This window comes from Anguilla rostrata, chromosome 3 (assembly GCF_018555375.3).
Source record: "Anguilla rostrata isolate EN2019 chromosome 3, ASM1855537v3, whole genome shotgun sequence".
Lineage (NCBI taxonomy): Eukaryota > Metazoa > Chordata > Actinopteri > Anguilliformes > Anguillidae > Anguilla > Anguilla rostrata.
In genome coordinates this window covers 9,222,829-9,241,300 of record NC_057935.1, presented here as the reverse complement: position 1 = coordinate 9,241,300, position 18,472 = coordinate 9,222,829, and the positions used below count along the sequence as shown (strand labels likewise).

The 18,472-nt window shown below is 49.3% G+C and overlaps 1 protein-coding gene across 3 annotated transcripts; it reads right to left on the bottom strand.

Annotated features, from left to right (window-relative positions):
• Positions 1–565: 565 nt before the first annotated feature.
• Positions 566–18,108, bottom strand: maml1 (mastermind-like transcriptional coactivator 1). Of its 3 annotated transcripts, XM_064325862.1 has the most exons (6): positions 17,938–18,108; positions 15,335–15,623; positions 7,943–9,355; positions 6,090–6,284; positions 4,381–4,522; positions 566–3,379 (listed from the first exon to the last, which is right to left on the bottom strand). In XM_064325862.1, the coding sequence occupies exons 2-6, from the start codon at positions 15,614–15,616 to the stop codon at positions 2,361–2,363; spliced, it is 3,051 nt and encodes a 1,016-aa protein (XP_064181932.1). In that variant the 5' UTR covers positions 15,617–15,623; positions 17,938–18,108; the 3' UTR covers positions 566–2,360. The 3 variants fall into 3 exon arrangements, with proteins under 3 accessions (XP_064181932.1, XP_064181930.1, XP_064181931.1); XM_064325860.1 differs by lacking the exon at positions 17,938–18,108 and having other exon boundaries at positions 15,335–17,017; XM_064325861.1 differs by lacking the exon at positions 17,938–18,108 and having other exon boundaries at positions 6,090–6,281; positions 15,335–17,017.
• Positions 18,109–18,472: the final 364 nt, after the last annotated feature.

Genomic DNA, 18,472 nt, shown 5'->3' with positions numbered 1-18,472 from the left:
GGACCAAACCCCCGTTACCACCAGCTGTTTTTAAAGGCGTGGATCATCAACAAAAAATAACTTTCAGCAGATAAAGTGATGTCACATTGTGGCAAACCACAATTACGCATCACAAGCAGATTTGGAGTTGTGATGTAGGTCAGTGTATGGCTGCTGGAAGCATGTCTACCCAACACAGAGAGGACGGGCGGCTGGAGAGAGAGACAAGGAGAAAGGGAGGGAGAGAGAAGACAAGCACTTGCGTGGGGCTTTTAACGGGTCATTAATTCATTCCAACATCCAAATATAACCTGCAATATCTGAATGTATCAGTAGTGTGCGTCAAAGTGTATGGAAACACAACTGGCAGAAAATTAATGATACTGGTGCTGTCTCTCAAACGGACATCAAATTTGATGTCAAAGGATACACCGAAGAAGTGGATAAATAAAGAAGGTATTCCACACACCTTTAAAAGCATCCTAGCAGCAGTTATTCTGAATGTGAAATGACGCTTTCAAAAATCGACACTTGGGGTTTATAGAGAAAAACACAACCAAGACCAAAAGCGTGTGAAAACACTGAGTGGTACTTGTAGTGTTCTTTTAATCTGAAAAACCTAGCACTACAATACAGGACAGTAATGCCGTATGTCTGCCCAGGAGACCCATTTCCTTTTAACAGCTCAGTAAACCCTGGTCATGGATTGCCACGCTGGTTGAAAGCACCGCTTTAAACCCATCCAGTTACACCAAAAAACACCAGATTTAACGACAGTTTTATTCCCATTCTCTGATCCCATTATGCACTGCGGGATTTCCATTGGTCCCATATGCCACCACTTCACCAATTAAGTTCTTGCGTGTTAGATGTTAGCGGGTAAGAAGAATTGGTGGCATGTGTCAATGTAAACATCAATGTAAACAACACGGTAGAGAGGTATGAGGGTTGGTCAAACAAATACTCATAAAACCTTGGGCTGAAAGACTTCAGTCTTCAGTGAAGATATTTAAAGAGTTTGAGGAACTGAAATAATTTAGAAACCCTTTATATTCAACTTTAAAATGACTTCCGCAATGCTGGCTTATAATAAACAAAACAAAAAAACTAGAAGACCAGAGTCGTCATCCCTTAGCCCGAAACACACACACAGTAAGACTGCATTCTCTCCCATTGACGCCCACCACGCATGCATTCTCCCAAAAGCCAAGAAATCAAGATCATCCCAGTTCCGAAAAAAGACTAGCACAAGACAATTTCTAAATAACTATATTTACACAATATTTCCTTTGTTTTACAGAGACCTCTATTTAAAAGTATAAAATACAAAAAAAAAAAAAAAAAAACAGATTCAGCATCAAATGTACATATAAAAATAAGATCTATTTTCTCCTGAACCACAGGAAATGCATACGTACAAAAAAATATATATATATTTATAAACATACACAAGGCCCTGACACACAAACACACGGATGAACCACACATTACTGAGACTCCAAAGAGCAAATGAGCTCATGGATGGGGGGAATGCAATGTGCCTGTTAGCCTGCTAGCCTTGCAGCCCTTCCACTGAATTGGGGCTGGGCCAGACGCGTACTCATTTTGAAGAGGAGGCAGGGAGGAGATCTCTGATTAATACTGATATGTGTCTGTAAGAGGACATGATACAGCAGGGCTGGCCAACCCATTTCCTGGAGATCCACTGTCCTGCAGATTTTCACTCCACCCTTATGCCACACTTCATTTAACTGTTCGAGCTCTCCACGAGCAGCTAGAGTAGCAGAATCAGGAGCGCCAAAGTAAGAGCTGAAATGAAACCCAGCAGGACGGTAGATCTCCAAGAACGGGGTTGGCCAGCCCTGTCTTACGGGGTGTAAGTGCGTGTGGAGATGATCTTATGTAGGGAGTGAGATTATGCCCAATAGCATGACCGTTAGCGCCAGCTGGTCCAGCTGATTTCATAGCTTGGAATCTACATATTGGTTGCCACAACCTCGGAACTCCTGAGAACCACAGAAACTGACACGCCCTCCCACCCCTCCTGAGCTCCTTGTGTGTGTGACTACAGGATAAAAACCGTGAGGAGTTTGCTCATCCATGCGCCGTGACTGGAATCAGTGGTTTCAAACTGAGCCACAGGTTCAGTAGTACAATATTCATCTTTACACTTTCAGCCCAGAGAACACTTCAGACTACAGGCTTTTGGTCCTGTGTGCGAGCTTCATACGTTACAAAACAACTCGCACACAAATGTAACAGACATACTGTCCAACTCAGTGCCCATTGGCTGATAACACAAAGTTTTCAGTGACCCCACATACACCATCAGTGATTGGCTGGTAAACAACTTTCTCTCACTGGCTGGAAAATCGTCATGCTCATTGGTGATTGGCCAGTAGCTCGTCCAGATCATCCATCCAGTCCTGCGTTGTCTGGTTCTTCAGCAACGTTTCCATGAGGTCATTCTCTCCAGGGAAGCTGGGCAAACCATTCCCCGACTGGGCGTTGTAGCTGAACGAAAGCTCCGGATTGGCTGTCCTGTTCACGGGGTAGCCCTGGTTGCACTGCAGGCTGGTACGGTTGGTCATCTGGCTGCTCTGGGCTTGGCTGAAGGCACCGAGGTCAGGCAGGTTGACGCTCGACATCACCTGCTGACTCTGTTGCTGGGGGGGCGGGGCTAGGGGCTGACCCTGCTGCTGGGGGGGCGGGGCCAGCGACTGGGGGTGCTGCTGTGGGGCGAGGGTGGGGTTCGTCCTTTGCTGGGGAAGCGCGGCCATCATCTGGGCGGAGTTCATGGCACCGAGGGGCCGGCCGCTGTTCAGGCCCGCCTGGGAAAAGGGGGTGGAGCCAGGCAGCTTGGGGAGGCGGGACTGCGCGTGGAAGGAGGGGTTACCGAAGACCTGGAGGCCCCCGTTCCCGGCGGCTGCTTGGGTGGTCATGGCCTGCTGCATGCCCGGGTGCTGCTGCTGCCAGGCCTGAGGCTGCATGGGCACCCCACCGGGCAGAGCGTTTGGCAGCGCGTTAGAGAGCGCGTTAGGGAGGGAACCGGGCATGGCGTTGGGCATGCGCGCCAGCTGCTGCTGCTGTTTGAGCAGGGCCGCGTTGGGCTGGCTCTTGTGGTGCTGCTGCTGCTGGGCCAGCAGGTTCTGGTTCTGCCGGTAGGCCACCGGCATGGCGTTGCCCGGCGCCCGCTGCGTCTGGGCCGCGTGGGGGTGGAGGCTCATGCTGCTGTAGGGCGCCATGTCCGCCTGACTGGCAGCGGGGGGCGCCACGCCGCCGGGACCTCCGCTCTGCCCCACCCCCATTCCCATCATGCTCTGCGCCTGAGGGAACATTCGCTGCCCTCCTGGGGCGGAGCCACAAGGCAGGCCCACGGCCCCCAGAGACTGGGAGGAGCCTGTAGGACAGTGGAGAGAGGAGGGGACAGGAAGTCAACCAATAACATTAAATCAATTACACAGTACTGTACCAGGACATTGGCGGGTCGTCTGTACATTCAGGTAAAATGTGTACATTTACTATATCAGGGCATGGGGGAAAAGGGTCAGGATCTTAATTTAATGCCTGGAGAAATATGCCTCTCCTTCACTGAGTGGAGAGATAAAGGTGCGTGGGGAGGTCACAGACAGCTGATCTCCTTGACAGAATGGACAGCTAAAGCTGCTAGGGGAGATCACAGACACACAGGGACAGCTGATCTCCTTCACAGACTAAGACTGGACAGCTAAAGTTGCTGGGGAAGCATCACGGACACACAGACAGCTGATCTCCTTTACAGAGTGGAGAGTTACAGATGCTGGGGTCGGAAAATGCTACAGGCTGGGAAAGGCAGCGATCTTACAGCTGGAGACAGCTGATCTCTTTCACAGAGTGGAGAGTAAGATGCTGGGGGAGACACAAGACACACACGAGTGACGACTAGACAGAACGTTCCTTCACAGAGTGAACACAAAAAGATTCTGGGGGAGATCACAGAGACAGCTGAGCTCTTTCACAGAGTGGACAGTGAGAGTGCTGGGAGAGATCACAGAGACAGCTGATCTCCGTCACAGAGTGGACAGTGAGAGTGCTGGGGGAGATCACAGACGGCTGATCTCCATCACAGAGTGGACAGATAAAGATGCTGGGGGAGATCACAGACACACAGACAGTGACAGCCTCCCTCTGCATTTGCTTATTCCTCAGCAGCCTCGGTCGGCGCTGCACAGTCATTCAAATTAGCGCGCATCATTTGTGTTACAGCTGGAACATTTGTTTAAGACACAATGGAAGGACTGTGAGGTGAGATTACAGCAGGCATGATAATATTCCAACAGGAAGCCCATTACTGGGAGCCTGCAGCCCTTTCCTTCCCTCTGCACAAACACACAGGCGGGGAGAATGGCAGCAGTGGTGTACCTGTGAACTGGTTAACCTGCTGTTGCTGTTGCTGCTGCTGCTGCTGAAAGGCATGCTGGGAATTCTGCTGGTCCTGATACTGAGGTGGTGGGCGGGTCAGGTGCCTCTGCAGCTGCTGCTCCTGCTGTTGCCGCTGTTTCTCCTGAAATAACAGCAGCGGTAAAATCACGCCATTTTCAAACAGCGTACACAAACACACACGTGTGTACTTGGGTCAATGCGCGCACACAATCTCACACGCAGGCCATTGATATAGACAGCACACAATCACCACACCCAACGCACACTGTCCACAGACATAGCAAATATACAGTACAGCTTACATAGTCAACATAAGCAAGACACACAAGAGCTCAACACACAAGGTGCATCAATGTCCCAGAGTACTGCCCTCCATAATCGACGCAAGACACTTACACCATTACCTCAATTATCCTTTTCCCAAACACTGAGCGCATAACTTTAATCATTACCCAGGATAAGTTACTCAGGGCAAGAATTTCCTGCAGTCACATACCATGAAGAAAAACAATCACCCCTTCCTTACACTAACAGTGAAGAAAAGTTTGCTTCACGTCGCCGCCTAGGGGTAGTACAAGGAATTATCTGTACGGTCAGTTAAAACGTGTACACACCAACACTGCCCCCACGTGAATGTCTAACTTATACTTCCCAAATCCGTCTACAAAAAGGCAAGGTGACAACACCGCAGAACACAAGCAGTACCTGAAGAACTCAACACACACACACAAAACAAACCGGCCCACACCGACTTTGCAAGGACCCACACAGAACCATGTGTTCCATTTGATGGCAATCAAAATATATTTTTTTAAAAGAGGTTGTTTAAAAATGGGGGGGGGGGGTGAGATTCTTGTTCCTTACTAGATAATAAAAACTGCATTCTTTAAATTCATCAAGTTATGAAATGATAACAAAAAAGCCAAGCAGCCCAACCCTATATCTACACTAAAACTACAGTTGATGATACACTGTCATATTGAGGGATGTCCTGCAGTTTTATTCAGAAAAATTACAATACAAAACTATATACATATTATATTGCTTTCCAACGAGCAGAATGAACACCTAACGGGGGCAGCAGAATTATACTCGCTATGGATATCTGTTTTTTTGGATACGCAGAGCCCTTTAACTGAATGGATAACTCAGGCTACCTGCTGTCTGAAATGGCCGCCTTGTTAGCTTGGGCTAACCGGCTGCGTGGGCCACACGTGAACGCTTTTGTGAACACAGCAGGAAGCGCTCGAAAGAAAGAAAGCCTGACGTTTCCCAGAAAAAACGTGATCCCATTTTCTGAAAAGGTGCATCCCGCACCGTTTGGCAGAACATCACCATTTAGGTGATAAATCTAAATCTCAAAGGGCGCGGACTTGCTTAAATTCGGAGGCGAAAGCAACGAACCAGTTCAGTTTTTTCACACGCACTCTTTCGTAAGAACATGTACAACAGAAAATGACCATCTCTTCTTTTTTTTTTTTTACAAATGAAAGCTTCATTTATACAAGCTTACGGAGCCTATATTACGCATTTCTATGCAGGGTGCAGTGAGCTCCATTTGGAGCCTCATCGCTTTCCTCCATGTCATGACTGTGCTTGTGTATTTAAGCAAAGTCACAGAACTCCATCTTCCATAAACAGACCCTTAGGTTTTCCTGTGGGATGACCCCTGACCTCTGACCTCTCACCTGTTCGGCCAAGATCTGCTGCCGCTGGCCCATCAAGAACTGCATCTGCTGCTGCTGCTTCAGAGCGGCCGCCTGGCTGCTCATGTACGCCGCGTTGCCGTGGTTTCCCGCCATGGCGTTGCCGGGCGGCTGGGTCGCCATGGTTGCAGGGGGTCCCGGGATGTGGGCGCCAGCTGGGTAAGCATTCTGCTCCTGCTGGGGGAAAAACTGCGTGGTAATTACACAGTCCTCCACCAGAGGGAGCACCACAAAAACCAAAACTACAACCATAGGTCTATTGCCTCTCTCATACAAGTACTAGTGGGAAGTCCAGGTTGTGAGTGCTAACAAACTAACACTGAACCTCTGTACATCGGCACTTCAGATTTGTTATTTAAAACAACAACCACTGGTTTACAGTGCTATTGTTGGGTCTGATGGCTCAAATGCATGTTTTAAGAAAGCTAGAAAATAGTTACAAAAATATCTGAAACTGCAGACATAAAATTAAATTCATCTGTGCGATTATAGGGACTGATCGACCAATGAGATCAGGGGGTGTCTCGTGGCGTAGCCTGTAGAGCACAGTCCACACGCTCATTACGAGCCGTGACGTCGGTGGTTCCGACCGCGTGACCTTTGTCGCACATCTCTCCCTCTCTCTCTCTCTACACTGTCCTATCCAATAAAGCTGGAAAAAAAAAGCCCAAAAAACATTGAAAAAAATTTTTTTTTTTTTTAAAACCAAATGAGATCAGTGTCTGACAGTCAGGTGACAGAATGAATCCCTGATGTCATCACAGGGCGAGCAGAACTACACGCTCATGCACAGGAATGCCAGAGCAAGAGCAACAGGTCTTCAGCAGAGCGCGTGCAGTCTGACGCGCTGAACGCTTGTGATGCTGTGGTCTGGCAGCGCAGAGGGAGCAGTATTTATATTTTTTAAAATGTGTCTCGCGAGAAAAACCAAGTGGGCCAGAGAAGCTATATTTAAACTCTGAGGGGGAAAAAAAAGGCACGGAGAAGGATCCCAAAATACCCCAGGGAAGAAAACACTGAGGGGGCGAGAGGGTGGGGGTGGAGGAGGACTGCATGAAAGACAGCTTTGTCATCAAACCACCCCCCCTCCCCCCCCTCTCTCGCATACATGACGCCCCCACCCCCGCTCCCCTGCACCGGCTTCCTAGCAACCAGCTGCTTGACCCAGACACACAGAGGTATTGTTTTCTGTGACGAGGGTTTGAGCCAAACTCAGCAATAAAAAGAAAAATAAAAAAAAACAACAGAAACAAAAAAACACCCCCGCAGCATCAGTGACTACTGCAGCGTCAGCTCGATCAGTACGCCGGCTCGGTCTCTCTCTCTCCCCTCTCTCTCTACCTCTCTCTCTCTCTCTCTCTCTCTACCTCTCCCTCTCTCTCTCTCCACAGCCAGCCGAGGAGCCGACAAACCGGCTCGGCACAGAGCAGGCACCTGAGAGCGAGCCAGACCCTCCCCCCCTCCCCCCGCCCCTCCCCTCCCCCTCCCTCACAGAGCAGAGCCACACTTTCTAAAACCCCCTGGAGCCACAACGGCTTCGTGCTGGAAGAATTTAGCTCTCGATGCCGTGTGGGGGGGGGGTCTCTCGCCCGGATTTGGTTTTTTTCCGGGCGGCAGCACGGCCGCCCAGGGCAAATTCTCTCCTGCGCGCAGACGCGGCAGGTTCAAAGACGGAGAGCGGGGAGGAAATGCGAGGAGGGAGGCCTCCCAACGGCAGGGGAACGCGTTCGCGAACGCCACCCGGCCTTGTGGGGCAGGCGGCGCCGTTCTCCCGGTCGAACCTTAAAGGGGGGGTGGGGGGGAGGAGCACCGGGCTGGGCGGAGCAGCGACTCACCTGGGCGTGGGGCAGGTGTGGCCGGAAGGGCAGCCCTGCTTTCTGCTTCATGGGTTGCTGGCGGATGAGGGACAGGAGGGCCGCCTTGCTCTGCGCAGACGAGGGGCCCTGGGGCCCCTGGGCCCCGTCGTAGTGGGACAGGGGCTTGGTGTTCGCGTAGTCCAGCATGGAGGGCTGCCCCCCTGCGGCGTTCTGGCTCAGCGTGTTGGGCGGCGGGTGGCTCAGCATGTTCGGGTGCGCCCCCGGCTGCATGTAAGGCCCCGCCCCTGCTTTGGGGGAGCCCTTGTTGGGCGGGGCAGGCATCAGCAGCTGCTTGGCGTTGGGGAAGTCCTGCTGGTACAGGGCGGGGCTGGATGGCTTCTCCAGGCTGTAGGCTCCGCCCAGCGGGCTTTGGGAAGGCGTGGCCTGCGACCACGACGACTGGGCGTTGGAGGCGTGGAATTTGGCCGCTTGCTGCTGCTGCTGCTGCTGCTGCTGCTGCTTCTGAAGCTGCGCCTGAGCCAGCTGCGCCTGCGTGAGCTGCGACTGCACCAGCTGCTTCTGCGTCAGCTGCGGCTGCGCCAGCTGCGGCTGCGTCATCTGCGACTGCGTCTGCATCAGCTGCGCCCTCTGCTGCTCGCGAGCGGCCAGCTGCTGCAGCTGCTGCGCGGGGGACAGGTCTTTGGGGGAGGAGGCGGGCAGGAGGAGGCCCTGCGGGAGGCGGGGGGCCTGCGAGGGCCCCACGGCCGGGGACGAGGCGGCCGCCGCCGGGGACCCGCAGGCCAGGGGCGGCCCGGGGATTGGCCGGACCTGGGGGGAGCTGGACGGGGGCTCCTGCTCGAAGACGGGCGGGGCCGGGGAGAACTCGGCCTTGATGTTGACGGGGTCCGCGGGCAGGGGGCCCGGAAGGCCGCCGCCCGCCAGCTCGGGGTCCTTGCGGTCCTCGAAGCCGTCGTTGAAGATGTCCTGCATGTCCTCGTACGGCACCGAGCCGCTCAGCTCCTCCATCAGCTCCTTCCACTCCTGCTCGTCCAGGTTGAGGTCGGGGAAGAGGCTGCTGTTCCCCATGCCGCCACCGGAGGGCAGCATGCAGGGCAGGATGTCCTCCACGGGCTCCTGCTTCATCTCCTTCAGCCGCGGGTCGGAGTCCTGGCCGCGGGCCGTGCCGGGGTCGGGGAGCCCCGCCCCGTTGTGGTCCCCGCCCTGCGAGCGGGTCCCGTTGGGCACCAGGGAGTCCAGGCCCACGCCGTGCTTGGTGTCCCGCGGGGAGAGGGGCGGGAGGCCGCCGTTAGCCGTCCCGTTCACGCCGCCCAGCACCCCGTCCTCCAGGCTGGCCTTCTTGGAGGGGGGGTAGCCGTCCCTGAAGCCGTTCACCTGCTCCCTGCTGAGGGGGGAGCCCGAGCTCTCCAACTTCCTCTTTACGGACTCCTGCAGCTGCGGACACAACGCACGTCAGTCAACAGCCAATAAAACACCAGCACCACAGCTAATAAACCACCAGCGCTACAGACCCTCAGCCAGTCATACTGGGAGCGCTGCAAACAGAACAAAACACAACCTTCCACACAAAGCACTACAAAACACAACCTTCCACACAAAGCACTACAAAACACAACCTTCCACACAAAGCACTACAAAACACAACCTTCCACACAAAACACAACCTTCCAAACAAAACAAAGCACTACAAAACACAACCTTCCACACAAAGCACTACAAAACACAACCTTCCTAATAAAACACTACAAAACACAACCTTCCACAAAACACTACAAAACACAACCTTCCACACAAAGCACTACAAAACACAACCTTCCACACAAAGCACTACAAAACACAACCTTCCACACAAAGTACTACAAAACACAACCTTCCACACAAAGCACTACAAAACGCAACCTTCCACACAAAACACAACACTAAACTACAAAACACAGCCTCCCACACAAAACACAACCCTAAACTACAAAACACAGCCTTCCACACAAAACATTACAATGCAAAGGACTGTTACTGCCACCAGAGAAGGAGTTACATAACATCCCACACCCAGCTATTAGACCTGGGTCAAACATGCATTCAAATTATATTAACACTGCACTAATCATATTTGAATAATTGCTTCTTCAAAAGCACATACAGCTTCAAATAGCCTACTCAATTTGAAAGTATGATTTGTTTTTAAATGCATGTTCAAACTTCAGCATAGTGACAATTAGTGAAGTGACCGCTGGTATAGTGACCACAATTAGTAGTGAATGCAATCAATATAGCGAGTACAGTAACTGTATGATCTGTTTCTAAATGCGTGTTCAAACATTTTTTAAATACACAGCATTTTCTGTTTAGTAAAAGAAGTCAATCCACAGCCATTGTGGAATGTAGATGGACTACATTTAGTACAGCGTCTGTAATTAGCACAGTGCAGAAGCTATGTGCAGCTGAATGTGATGCTATGCAAGTGGAAATGACCTGCTTAAATGGCTTCAAAGCTAACTGTAAAGCTTCTGAAATTGAATTTTTTTCCCCACACTTAAAACATATATGGATTTGGGTTTGCAAGTCTGCAATTAGACCACATACTAAAATTTTGGAAATAAAAAGCAATCTCACACACACACGAGCGTGCGCGCACAACACACACACAAACACACACACAATAGTATCATGCACGATTTGCAATCTTCCACTTCCGATTTTAATCCTTTCCAGAGGAGATAGAATATCCATTTTAAATGTGAGCCTCTCTCAGACTTAAAAGCATGAGAAGCTTCCCTGGCCTTCGGAGGCACGCACTCTGCCAGAAAAGCAGATCCATATGAGCTGCTGAGGGCAATGGGACAGAAAACAGACCAGTCAAGTGACAGTTCATCTCCAGCCACACCCATAATGTATCATGGCGAGAGCCCGAAATGCTATTAATGTATTCTGGCTCCTCAAGGCCACCGTAGCTCCACCGGGCACCTATCCCATGGTGTAGGCACCGGAGGCATCTGCGTGGGAGGGGCTGCTGAAGGTAAGATATAAAAGACACTGCAGGTGTCTCTTGTCAAGCATGTACGATGGGCAGCCAAGAGCTTCCTTGCACATTCACTTAAGGGGTACAGTCCACTGACTGCCCAGAGTATGATGGGATAGAATTAAACTGCTGCGTTCGCAACGTTTACTTACAACAAATATCTTAACACTCTGATTTTCTTTCCTCATATTGGAGTTAGCCAGTGGTCAAAATCACTTTCTACTTGTTTACCGTGAAGGCGAAAATACACCCACACAAAGATGTCGGGTGAGAGTCCACTTTTGCTGAGGTGATCGAAGAGCAATGCTGAGGAGCAAGTGGGTTCAACTCGCCACTGCTGTGCACAGTTTAGAGCAGCTAAAGAAACCAGATCAAAAGATCCCAGGCTGGACTGTCTTTGCTTCAGGATCTGGTCAGAATTGGTCATAGAGTGAAAGCTCTCTCAGAGTACAGGCACTCCCCTTTCCAGACAGAACTGTGAGATCCCAGACCCAGAACAGTGTTGTACTGTCTGCCTGTGGAGACCCAGCTGGATGTACTCAAAACACATGACTCGTTTGATCTGGCCTAGTGTCTTCCTCACTACAACAAACTGAAGGAGCACACCCAAGGAACATTCAGTGCCTCCAGCAAACGCTGGTCGTTTGATCTGGTTCATGCTACACACAGTGCCCTGTGGAAAACAACACTTGGCCTGACCAGCTAAACCTGTGCTCCCAGCAAAACTGATTGTTTGCTCAGGTCTGTTCGTATGCTCAATGGCTGCAGAAAAGCGGCAAGCGCTTCATCTGACAGTCTGAAAAAAAAAAAAAAGAATTAGCTCCTGATCTGGCCCGTGTCTCACTCTGAGCTCCAGGCAAAAGCTGCTCGTTTGATCAGGCCTGTTCCACGCCCAGTTCATTTTCAGAGCACACAGCCCGCTCTGTTGCGCCTGAGACTTGGCGTGTGTGCCGTTTCATGTGGCCCGCTGCGCTGGGCCGAAACGAGCGTGGATCGTCTGATCTGGCCTGTCTCCACAGGAGAGAAAGGGAGTGACTCACTTCCAGGGCCACAGAACCTGAAAGACTGGTTTCTGCTGTGCCTTCAATCTCAACCTTCCAACACCCCCCCGTCCACCCCCCCTTTCCCCCCGTCCGCCCCGCCCCCCCCACCCACCCAAAAAAACCTCAGCCGCATGAAACTAATTACCATCTGTATGGACGAGAGGCCACAACAAAAGAGCAGGAGCGCAGGCTTCAATGAGGCAAGGAAGCGTGCCGAATTCCTGCCGCGGCACAGCCAAGCGGCGCGGCCCTTTGAAGCTCCGCCGCGACAATGGCGCTAACTGGGGTCCGCCAGGCCCGAGCGCTGGCCCGTTCTGAGCGGGGGGGCTAACTGGGGTCCGCCAGGCCCGAGCGCTGGCCCGTTCTGAGCGGGGGGGCTAACTGGGGTCCGCCAGGCCCGAGCGCTGGCCCGTTCTGAGCGGGGGGGCTAACTGGGGTCCGCCAGGCTGGCCCGTTCTGAGGGGGCTAACTGGTCCGCCAGGCCCGAGCGCTGGCCCGTTCTGAGGGGGGCTAACTGGGGTCCGCCAGGCCGAGCGCTGGCCTCTGGGGGTTACTGGGGTCGCCAGGCGAGCGTGGCCCGTTCTGGGGGGGCACCCCCGCCCGCGGAGGAGGAGGAGCAGCTCGTCGGGAACGACCGTGCCGCTGCCAACGCCTGGCAGCCAAGCCGAGGCTTTTACAGCCCGTGCCGATGATTAACCCTTCGTGTGACGGGGCGACAGCAAGGTGGCGGGAGGGTGATCGTTTCCAGCGGCACTGGACCCCGCCCACATCGCACTTCGCATTCTGCAGTGTCAACAGGAACCGCCAACTCTGCCCATTTGAATCGTGTGGGCACTTGGCTGTAAAATGATAGACCGCGTCATAAACGCCAGTCTCCCAATCGAGGAGCTTCGAAAAAGTTTATACTTCCTTAGCTACGGATACTTCACATCTGTGCTGTACACGCCCATAGCAACAGTCATCCCGCCTACTCCTCTGTGACGTTACCTCAGGTGAACCTGTGTAAAAGCCTAAATAACCCATGAGCAGCATTACACAAGGTCAGCCCTCTAGTCTGTGTAAAACTGAAAAGAATTTGCTCATTTTAAAGTCTGTTAGCACTACTGATTCAAAACTGGCTATAAAGTAGAAGCTTGCTTTAAACTGTATGGTTAGTAGGCCAAGGGTATCCATTATGTTTGAATATAGCAAGCTAGTCTTGTACAAAAATGCTCCCATTAAGCTTCATTAACCTGTGAGGAGAGCGGAGAGACTGAATACAACGGTAAGCAAAAACGTGTACAAAAAAAAATGTAAAAACCAAACCTTGTAGGTTAGGATAAAAGGCGTTATGTAACATGAATGATACCACATTAACTGTTTTCTGCCATTTAGTTGGAAGCAGTCTCTGGTGTGGAACACCAGTACAATAATGTAGTGAACAAAAGTTGTTGTTCACTACATTGTGTAGGTGACCAAACCTGTTGTGGTTGAAAGGCCAAAGTCAGACATTCAAAAACATGTTTTCCCCAATTAAAAATAAAGGGCTAATCCTTACCCGGTCCTATTAGAATCTTTCATTTGACCAGCAGATGGAGTTATCCAGAGCAACTGACATGTTTCAAATTCGGTTAAAAATAAAAATAACTGTGAGTCCCAATAACGGCATAGAAAGATAAAGTTCACCCCGGCACTGAGGTAACACATCTTTGAAATAGGCACAACAGAATGTGACCTTGGACCTGAACTTACAAAGCTTACATCTGCTGTTTTAAGCAGGCCAAATCTAATCATAGAACTATACTTAAATGCACTGCTATGCTCTATCAAAAAAAGGGTTTGTAATACTGAACCGACATCTGACTAAAGTAGGATAATTCAGGAAATGATCCTTCCAATAGGCTGAATTTTAAAAGTTCTACAATGGACTGGCTGTTCAACTGGAGGTTTCAGATTTTTGTCGAACAAATGTATTATACAAAAGAAACTACACACGTTTTAAACAGAATCACTACTGAGCAATCATTCTAGTACAGGAAGCAGAAAATCCTGGCGGATTGCGGGGTTGTCAGACAGCTTATCTGGTTAAAGGATTCATTCCCAGTGTAGGGACACACCCCTTGGAGTGGCGTTGACTCTTCTAAGTGCAAGTGATGAAGGTAATAATTATCACAAAAGGAGGGAGGGGTTTCAATCAGCAGAGCTGTCAATCACCACACAACGGTGACTCCTCTGGGCAACTGCAGGCTGCACAGTGCAGGCCGCTTGGGAAGTGTAGTCTTCTCCTGTGCAACGTCCCTGCAGCGCAGCTGGTGGACTAGCAGACCAATAAAGAGCTGGCAGCACACGCATGTGTTCTTGTACATTTACAGAGGAGGCTGCAGTGACTATGAATAGGGTCTGGCCAATTGAGTAGCTTTTCCCTCAACAACTATGGTACAACGGTGGCCATTGTTACATGCGCAGATGTAAACGCAACTGGCAATCCTGCTAAAAGTCAGTAATTGTTCCAACAGAGAAAGGCCCAAGTCATAGGAGCCCTTAAGGCCAGAACTGTGTTTTGAGTCATAAGAAAATATCTTGTCATTTCTGTGGCCTGATATCATGTTTTAAAGACGATTCACTTAAGCCACACCTACAAAGTATTCATTTATTTTTAAAAGGTGACCACTGTCGGCTGAACTTTTCACTAGCAGGCACCTACTTCATTGTCTAACAAACATCAACTGGTGATTTATATTTTTTGCATAGATGGGTCAGATTCGACACTGTTAAATTGGAAGGGTGCAAAATAAAGTAATGGCCCCACTGAAAGGTTGGAGTAACTGGAAAATAGCAACGCTAACTGAGGATGCTTTAAAGTAAGTACAGGTTCGCTGCAAAACGGTTGGGGTTCAGATGAGGGTCGAGTTAGCAGATCCCAGACCAGCACTTGAGGGGGCACCATTCTGTCCTAAATCTCTCACAAACAACTGGAAGGATCATGTGACAGAAAGCAGCCAGTGTTGGGCCACCGCTGAAACAGTCAGTGGCAGTCCAGCAGTTAAAGTTCTCCTGGACTTTTTAAGTACTGCATACGACAGTCGGTAAAGTAGCTAAGTAATTTAGTTTCACCAAGGATCAGGTGAGCAGAACAACTCGGGCAGGCTCATTAAAGCGCGCCACATTATATGGGCTACATAAGTACCTTAGCGATGTGCAGTTTAGCCTTCACATTAATATGTGCAGAGCCTCACGTGTAAGGGTCGAATTGCGCGTGCCAAATCGCAGTAGTAACAGTGTGATCCATACTTGCAGTTATGCTGTCCAGGCCAACCCGAGCACATTTTAGACAAATGTAATAAAATCCTAACTCTGTGGTCGGCCACTTACCGCGAGCCGAGTGTTGTTCCTGCTCTCTGCAGCTGCACTGTCGGCAGGGTCTGAAGTACTGCCGCCGGTGCCTGTGGCTCTCAGCCCCGTCTGGTCAGATGCTGGCGGCGGCTGCCTGTGCTTGCTCGACCGCTTGGCCTTGGTCTGCAGGCAGCGCTGGTGCAGTGCGAAAGTTTGTTGCTGGTCCAACTCCAACCGCTCCCTCGCAGTGTTGTCGTATCGGCTCTCGCAGCTGGTGTGATGCCGCCGGAAGAGTTCGATCCGCCGGCGGAGTCGGTCCATCACTGCGCTGTGTCGCGGCACAACAAAGTCCGCCATCATCAATAAGCATATAAACCTTGAGTAGTACTTGGGGCTTCGAATTCAATTGTTCTGATGAAATAAATAATGCTAAAGTTGCGCCTCTCTGCGTGGGCGTTTTCTTTTTCCTTTACAAATCCAGAACCACTTCCATGTTGTCAAATTTTCCCTACTTTCCTCCAAATTACAATCAAAAACAGTAATTAACCCGTTATTTAGCCTTGACTACCGGTATTCTAGTGAACAACATAAGTCGGGCAGAGGGTGACCAACCACGCTGCAAAGCAATGTCAGATTTCTGCATAATAAAGTAACGTCAAAATTAAAGTTCCATTAACACAAGCCAACAATGAGTGTTGTTATAACCCACAAACATTCTGATATAACTCTACAACCACCTAGGTAGACGTAGCCTACAATCTCGGCTATTTACTTAGCGAGCTAACTTGCTACCTGTGGTCATAAGGCCATATAAAAAAATCTCGTTAACATCCATCGCATTGTGAACAGACAAGTTTGAGAAATGTTTCGCTACATATTCATTTCGGAAGGATCTGTGCCTAGTCAGTTTACTGCCGTCCTGACGAAAACTTCAACAAGCATGGAACAATAAATTCAGCAATGGAAATACGACCAGCTAGCTCCGGCTAAACTTTCCCCTAAAGTTTCCAAGTTAGCCAACTAAAACCACTAAAAGTACCACGTTCTCGGACTACGTTAACTCGAAAACTACATGGTTTTGATAGTTCTCTCAGTCGACCAACAACATATTTTGTGGGAAAACACACTTTCTGCCCTTCAGTTTCACATATGAACGTCGGTTACAAGTAAAAACTACCGCTAGCTAATTTTAAAAGCTAACGTTAGCCAGCAACTCTCGTCTCATTCTGGAAAGCGAGTAAACTGGCAAGCTAGCAAACTTAGCTATTTAAAACCGACACAACCATTTCCCCAGCCAGCTGGTTACATGGATGAAACAACCACCTTGTCCTAACATTTTGCCAATTGATGAAACGGAATTATTACACGGAAGAATCTCTCTCTATAAAATAAACTCAAAGTAACTTAAAAACTCGAAACAGCTGATCACTGGTTCTAGTGCACTATTCGATAGGTCTACCTACATTACTAGCTGAATACCTTGCAAGTTACGGATGTAACAAAATATGATATTGTCGCTTTGGTCAAATGTATCCCAGTCAGGACTACGCCCGGAAACTCAGACCCACCGACTTGGAACCCCAGAAATATTAAGAACGAAAAACAAAATGTAGCAACAAACTAGCCAAACTCTGTTGTGCTGTCTCTATTGTTTTCCAATGAACAAGCAGCCCTCCGTCGCCATCTTGAAACAAGTTTTTTTTCTTTTTTCTCTTTTTTTCTCTAAGCTTTTGCATCACAGCATAGCGTCACGAAACCAGTGCTGCACACCCGCCCATCTCATTGATTGACAACAGAATCGAACAATCGGAATCCGCATATTCACACGAGATGAGTGTAAAACGTGAAAAAATGCTGTCTAATCCAGTTCACAAACTAGAGACGTTTTTCAAAGATTTGCGTGGGCGGGTGGCAAACAGTCAAACAAAATTTTTAAAATCACCATTTTCTCACACGGGAATTCTTTCAGCAATTCTGTACCGTTTGCATCTTAGGAAACAAATCTGAAAAAGTTTCAAGATGTAGGCTATATAAACTATATCGTATAAACTACCAACATGATAAAATAAATCGTATCAATAAACAGAATAAATCATTACCAAACAAATAGTGTTACAGCAATGACCCAATCATATGCACTCCTCCCCAATATCGTTAAAATATTTAAGTGTTACCTCTAAAGATCTCAATGGCCTACATGTTGTTATAATGCTACTTAATATCATAGACCAGTGAATGCTGGCCAGCGAGTAGACTAGCCTACACGACTGCATTTGTAATGATAAACTTTACAAAAACATATGTCTACGTATTTGCAACGCCACTGCGCCACTGTACGAGTACAGGTGACTCCTGACATAGCCGAAGTCAAGAAAAACAGGCGTCAGTGACAATGTAAATAACGCTATCTGGAGACATTGGTGTGTGAACGCACTTCAAACAATAATGGTAATCAGCGCTCGAGCCCTCTCCCCGAATGAGGGCTTTCTTTTGGCCTACACGTTGGCTGCTGGGTCATGCAATGTCTGGACAGGCGCTAAAGGAGGAAAGCAATTATCACATACCATTCGGGATTGATTGCATGGGGGAACTTTCATCATAAATCGGCCGACCTGTTTGCTGGTTTCGTTGGGATCACTTACGTTTCGCTCCAGCGCAGACTGAACACCGAACCTTGGTGATGCCCGATTTCGTGCCTCTCTGTTCGGCGGCACCACTCCAGAGACCAGACACTACGCTGCTCTGAGCAGCTGCAGTGCTCTTAATTGTCAGGTCAAGATTATATAAAATGTCGTTATGCAATTAAAATGTTCATCTAATAAAGAAAACGTAACTGGCTGTAACTCCAGCATTTATATTTTTGTTCTTTTAAAATATTACACTCCCTTCTTGGCATGCAGTTGTTTAAATTGTACCGCGTAATTCCAGATACAGATGATGATGATGATGATGATGAAACCATTCTCTGCTTTTAAGGCTGCAAAGAAATTCTTAGATGGAGCTCTTTCATTGTATCCCGAGGAAAAGCAAACCGAATAGCTATATTAAGCACAGTCCTTTAAATGAACCACACAATTTATGCAAATAACCCTGTATCAGCGCTGTAAACACGTGAAATCAACGAAATGTGACATTGAAAAACTACTTGCTCAGCCCTATCAATGATGGTCAAACAGG